The following is a 6,275-nucleotide window of genomic DNA, read 5'->3' as shown; positions in this document are numbered from 1 at the left end:
GGTGGTGCTGAGCTGCCGCCTTGAACTGCTGCGGTCCGTGTGGTGAAGCCTCTCCCACAGTGCAGTTAGGTAGGGATTTTGACCCAGCAACGACGAAGGAACGGCGATATATTTCCAAGTCTGGATAGTGTATGACTTTGAGGGGAACTTGCAGGTGGTGTTCCCATGTGCCTGCTGCCCTTGTCCTTCTAGGTGGTAGAGGTCACGGCTTTGGGAGGTGCTGTCGAAGAAGCCTTAGCCAGTTGCTGCAGTGCGTCCTGTAGATGGTACACACTGCAGCCACGGTGCGCCGGTGGTGAAGGGAGTGAATGTTTAGGGTATGGACGTGGTGCCAATCAAGTGGGCTGCTTTGTTCTGGATGGTGTTGAGCTTCTTGAGTGTTGTTGGAGCTGCACTCATCCAGGCAAGTGGAGAGTATTCCATCACACTCCTGACTTGTGCCTTGTAGATGGTGGAAAGGCTTTGTGGAGTCAGGAGGTGAGTAATTCGCCGCAGAATACCCAGCCTCTGGCCTGCTCTTGTAGCCACGGTATTTATGTGGCTGGTCCAGTTAAGTTTCTGGTCAATGGTGACCCCAGGATGTTGATGGTGGGGGATTTGGCGATGGTAATGTCGTTGAATGTCAAGGGGAGGTGGTTGGACTCTCTCTTGTTGGAGATGGTCATTGCCTAGCCCTTGCCTGGCGCATATATTACTTGCCACTTATCGGCCCAAGCCTGGATGTTGTCCAGGTCTTGCTGCATGCAGGCATAGACGGCTTCATTATCTGAGACGTTGCGAATGGAACTGAACATTGTGCAATCATGTTGGAGGTTGTTTCGAGGCCAGGAACAATTGATAGACAGTCAAGTGTAAAATGCCTGAACTTCAAATGTCAAAAGATGTGTGGCAGTACCCTCTCCTCCCGGTAGCAGAGATAGGAGTTGTAAGGGTGCACAGATGTACCCAGCATAGAGTTAAACTGTGGAGGACACAAAAGTGTTCTGGATTGGGCTTGGCTTTGATGCCCTATGGATGAATCGTCTACCAACAGGCCCAGCAGCAGTGCAGTGTGAACCAGGAACATGATGCCTGAAATTTGGTTGAGTACTAGAATTCTGTATAAATAAAACACAGTTGGTTGGGCCGCTTCTGATCTAGTATACCAGTAAACTATAGTATCTAGTTGCCCTTTATTTAATTGCAATATGTTCATCTTCATTTTCCCTCTAAATTATCTTCCCTTTTCTCCCTTCCTCGCCAATAACATAAGAAATAGGAGCAAGAGGAGGCCACACGGTCCCTCGAGCCTGCTGTGCCAAAATAAACATCCGTTATCTGGTCATTATCTCATTGCTGTTTGCGGGACCTTGCTGTGTGAAAATTGGTTACCGCACTGGCTTACCTGACAACAGTGACTACATTTAAAGAATAACACATGGGCTGTGAAGTACTTTGGGATATCCGGAGGATGTGCTTATAGGCTACGTTTGGAACCCTGGCTGATTTTAGATAATAGGTAATATTTTTATAATTATATATTTTAATGTTCACTTTAAAGGCAAAGTGACTCCCCCTGCGCTTTCCTTTTCTCCCCTAAGCCCTGATCCCAGCCTATTTAGCCTAAGCAGAAGCTGGCGATTAATTGCTGATAAATTGCAGCACGTTCGTAATGCGGAGGGTCCGCCTCGGGGGGGCGCTACAACCCCTTGTTACTCGCCGGGTGACGTCACCCGAGGGGCGGGGTCTGATGACCCGGAGCCTGTGATTGACGGGCGGTGGGAGAGTCATGGCCGCACACACCGTCTTGTTGGTGGGCCGCGGCACGGTGCGCGGAGCGTTGCTGCAGTGTGGCCAACTCCGCAGAGTGGCCGCAAATGGCTACGCCAAGAAAGCAGGTGAGCAGAAATCCCGCACAGGCTGGTAGGGGGCCCGGCTCTGACCTCCCAGGGAAGGCCTGCTCTCTGCGGGACTGCAGATTACCATCCACTCTGGGCAGGGAGCCCCCCCACCCCCAGTCTGGGCCGTTGGTGTACCGGGGTAGACAGAGGGTCTGGGCCGTTGGTGTACCGGGGTAGACAGAGGGTCTGGACCGTTGGTGTACCGGGGTAGACAGAGGGTCTGGGCCGTTGGTGTACCGGGGTAGACAGAGGGTCTGGACCGTTGGTGTACCGGGGTAGACAGAGGGTCTGGACCATTGGTGTACCGGCGTAGACAGAGGGTCTGGACCATTGGTGTACCGGGGTAGACAGAGGGTCTGGACCGTTGGTGTACCCGGGTAGACAGAGGGTCTGGACCATTGGTGTACCGGGGTAGACAGAGGGTCTGGACCATTGGTGTACCGGGGTAGACAGAGGGTCTGGACCATTGGTGTACCGGCGTAGACAGAGGGTCTGGACCATTGGTGTACCGGCGTAGACAGAGGGTCTGGACCATTGGTGTACCGGGGTAGACAGAGGGTCTGGACCATTGGTGTACCGGGGTAGACAGAGGGTCTGGGCCATTGGTGTACCGGGGTAGACAGCCACCCCCCACCCTGCCCAAGCCCATTCTGGGCCATTAGTGTATCGGGTAGACAGATAGACTGGGCCATTAGTGTACCGGGGTAGACAGTTCCCTCACCCCCCACCCCAGTCTGGGCCATTAATGTACTGGGGTAGACAGATTGTCTGGGCCATTAATGTACTGGGGTAGACAGCCCCCACACCCCAGTCTGGACCATTAATGTACTGGGGTAGACAGCTCTCCAGTCGATGGGGCTTGAACCCACAGCCTTCCACATAACATCAGTGGCCCTACTTCATTGCATTAGCTGTAAAGTGCGTCAGGAGGTTCTGAGGGTGTGATAACATGTTCTTTTGACTTGAGGCAAGAGCGCTACCAACTGAGCCTAGCTGATTCGTTGCCATCACTCCTGTTATTTTTCTTGTATGATTTCAGCTGTCAAGGGGAAAGGTAAGATGGGAGTTAAAGAGGTGTTGCAAGGTCCAGAGGTTTGTAAGGATCCTGTCATCCTGACCACGCATGCCATGGGAGTCAATATCTACAAGCAAGGCAAAGACCCAGAGCTACAGCCAGACGCCGAATACCCTGAATGGTCAGTATTACCCTTCACCTGTGTTTTTTGTGTCCTATTTTCTTCTCTCTTACTGCCCCTAGATTGGGTATGGGCACTGGCTCCTGATAGGGTAACAGTTCCGTGTGAGGTGGTGGCCGTCCTCTGGTACAGAGGAATAGGTGTCGTCCATCGAGGCTGCTCTGCCATTATTGTTCGCCATGGCTGTCCTTTATCCTTTTAATGCAATTCCTGTCCTTCATGTGCCTAAACACCCTTATTTCCCAAGTATGTGTACCTTTCCTTTTAAACACTTCAATTTATTTGCCCTTCTGATGCAGTGTACTCTAGATTCTCACAACCCTTTTATGTGAAGAAGCTTTTCCTGATTTTTAACCAGCTTAACTCGAATTCTAAGATTGTGTCCCCTTGTAGATACCCCTATGAAAAGGAAGAATCGTCCCTGCCTACTGTGTCAGTTCGCTTCATTATTTTAAACACCCCCCACTGTGCCTAAGTAGTGTGAGTGAAGATATAGTGTGTCAGAATATTGGGGCAGGGAATGTGATTCTGATATTTTCTACACCCAGTATCCTTAATATGAGGGTTTCACCAGATATAGTAGCCTAGTGGTTATGGTATAAAAACACAAAATGCTGGAAATACTCAGCAAGACAGGCAGCGTCTGTGGAGAAAGAAACAGAGTTAACATTTTAGGTCAATGACCCTTCATCAGAATTGGAAGAAGTTGAAGATTAAACAGTTTTTAAGCAAGTACTCGATTTCATTAACTTCAGATCATAACCTCTGCTCCCATTTCTTCTGGACAGCAAGTGCTGCTAATGGTTCTGATGCTGCCAACTACAGCTCCTCCAGACCCACCTGCCTCTTGCCCCATTACCACCCTCCTCGCCTTGCACCGTCATCCCTTTCAAAAGCAAAATACTGCGGATGCTGGAAATCTGAAATGAAAAGCAGAAAATGCTGGAAATACTCAGCAAGCCAGGCAGCAACTGTGGAGAGAGATACAGAGTTAACGTTTCAGGTTGATGACCCTTCGTCAGAACTGGAAAAAGTTGAAGATTAAACAGTTTTTAAGCAAGTACAGAGCCAGGGCGGGGGAGAGGAAAGAACAAAAGGGAAGGCCTCTGATAGGGTGGAGGGCAGAAGTGATTAAATGACAAAAGGGGTGAGGGTGCAAGGCAAGGAGGGTGGTAATGGGACAGGTTAAGAAAGCAAAGATGGGTCTAGAGGAGCTTTAAATGGCAACATCAGAACCACTAGCAGCACTTGCCGTCTGAAAAAAAGGGGACCGGTGGTTATAATCTAAAGTTACTGAAATCAGTGTCGAGTCCAGAAAGTTGTAAAGTGCCTAATCGAAAGATGAGGTGCTGTTCCTTGAGAGGTTATGGTATTGGACTAACGACCCAGTGATTGTGAGTTCACATCTCACCAGGGCAAGTTGTGAAATTGATTTCAATAAATCAGGTTAACCATAAAAGCTGCTGATTGCTGCTGTAAAAACCCAACTGGTTCACTAATGTCCTTCAGGGAACGGAACCTGCCGCCCGATCCCAATTGGGCCAACATGTGACTTCAGTCCCACACTACTTGGTTGACTCATAATGCCCTCTGAAGTGGCCTTGTAAAGTCGCTCAGTTCACTACAGAGTATGATCTGCACTACCACCTTGGGATGACAAGGGATGGGCAATAAATGTTGGTTTGCCAGCATTGCCCATGTCCCAAGGACACAATTTTAAAAAATCATATGCACAGGGTACCCTGGAACCCAGACACTGATCAGGAGCATGGACCCATGCTGATTTTTTTTTATTCCTCTTCCACCGAGATCAGTCTTAGTACCCGTATTGCTACCTGGCTGAGATCAGCTAATTCAGCACAGATTGGGTATTGAACCTGGCACTGATCTGTGACTCAGCTACTCACTGTGCAGTGCAGTTACCTGCTGACCCATCGGGGGGAGCCCCTGAGCTGGAATTTATTGTGTAAATGGATGCTTTGAGCAGACAACAAATGGATTTTTAAAATAAATTAATTCTTATAGGTTGTTTACCCTGAATCTTGGACCCCCAAAGAGTCTGGATGAACTGGACCCGGAATCTTGGGAATACTGGAAACGGATAAGAAAACAGCACATGTGGCAACACAACAAACTCCACAAAGGAAAGAAATTCTAGGAAAAGCTTATGGACTTCTCCAAAATGAGGAATACTGTCTGAGGAGAGAATGAGAACAGAGCAGCCGTCCTGTGAAACTTAAACTTCAAATCAACAGCCAGAGCACAGGGCAGGTCGGTGCTGTGAAGGGATTGAGTCCGAGTTCCTCAGCTGTATGTGACGTGACTCTGACAGCGATATGCAGGGACTGTTTGTACCTGTGTGTTTAACACTTTCATTTACCGGTGAATGATGCAAAATAAAAGTAGCATTTTTTTTTTCTAAAACATTTTTCCACTTATTTTCTCCCCATCTTTCCCAAAGGCCCTGACCCTTGCAGGAGTATGAGTTCAGTGGGTTGGTATAAAGATGGTAATGGCCGTGGGACGATCGTTCCCTAGGATTTTCCCTAGGAAAATTGCCAATGTCGGTCCATCATTTAAGAAGGGTAGAAGAGACAAACTAGGAAATTTATAGGCCTATTAGTCTAACATCTGTTGTGGGGAAGTTACTTGAATCTGTTATTAAGGGAAGAGTGACTGAGCACTTGGACAAATATGAACTGATCAGACAGAGCCAGCGTGGATTTGTAAAGGGTAAGTCATGTGTAACAAACCTAGTTGAATTTTTTGAAGATGTAACTAACGTGGTAGATAAGGGGGTGTCTATCAATGCTATTTACGTGGATGTACAGAAAGCATTTGATAAGGTTCCACATAAGAGGCTGTTAACAAAAATGAGAGTGCATGGAATTGGAGGCAATCTATTTACATGGATAGGGAATTGGTTAGGAGGTTGGATACAGTGAGTAGGGATAATGTGTATGTACTCAAATTGGCAGGATTTGAGGTGTCCCCCAGGGATCTGTACTGGGGCAGCAGCTTTTCACTATATTTATAAATGATTTGGATGAAGGAATAGAGAGCATTAGGTCCAAGTTTGCTGACAACACCAAGTTAGGTGGCACAGTAAATAGTGTAGATGGGAGCAGAAAGTTGCAAAGGGACTTTGATAGATTGTGGTGGGCAAAACTGGCAGATGGAATTCAATGTGGGGAAGTGT

The 6,275-nt window shown here is 48.1% G+C and overlaps 1 protein-coding gene across 1 annotated transcript; it reads left to right on the top strand.

Annotated features, from left to right (window-relative positions):
- The first annotated feature begins 1,725 nt into the window (after positions 1-1,725).
- mrpl54 (mitochondrial ribosomal protein L54) lies at positions 1,726-5,500 on the top strand. Its single transcript, XM_067968681.1, has 3 exons — positions 1,726-1,877; positions 2,920-3,076; positions 5,102-5,500. Exons 1-3 carry the CDS (start codon positions 1,769-1,771, stop codon positions 5,232-5,234), a joined length of 399 nt encoding a protein of 132 aa, XP_067824782.1. The 5' UTR covers positions 1,726-1,768; the 3' UTR covers positions 5,235-5,500.
- Positions 5,501-6,275: the final 775 nt, after the last annotated feature.

This window comes from Heptranchias perlo, chromosome 29 (assembly GCF_035084215.1).
Source record: "Heptranchias perlo isolate sHepPer1 chromosome 29, sHepPer1.hap1, whole genome shotgun sequence".
NCBI lineage: Eukaryota > Metazoa > Chordata > Chondrichthyes > Hexanchiformes > Hexanchidae > Heptranchias > Heptranchias perlo.
This window is presented reverse-complemented; position numbering and strand designations above follow the sequence as displayed.

Excerpts from the sequence above, each read along its gene's own strand:
- mrpl54 (XM_067968681.1), top strand. The coding sequence starts at position 1,769 with ATGGCCGCACACACCGTCTTGTTGGTGGGCCGCGGCACGGTGCGCGGA. Across the intron at positions 1,878-2,919 it reads TGGCTACGCCAAGAAAGCAG|CTGTCAAGGGGAAAGGTAAG; the intron begins GTGAGCAGAAAT and ends GTATGATTTCAG. Across the intron at positions 3,077-5,101 it reads GACGCCGAATACCCTGAATG|GTTGTTTACCCTGAATCTTG; the intron begins GTCAGTATTACC and ends TAATTCTTATAG.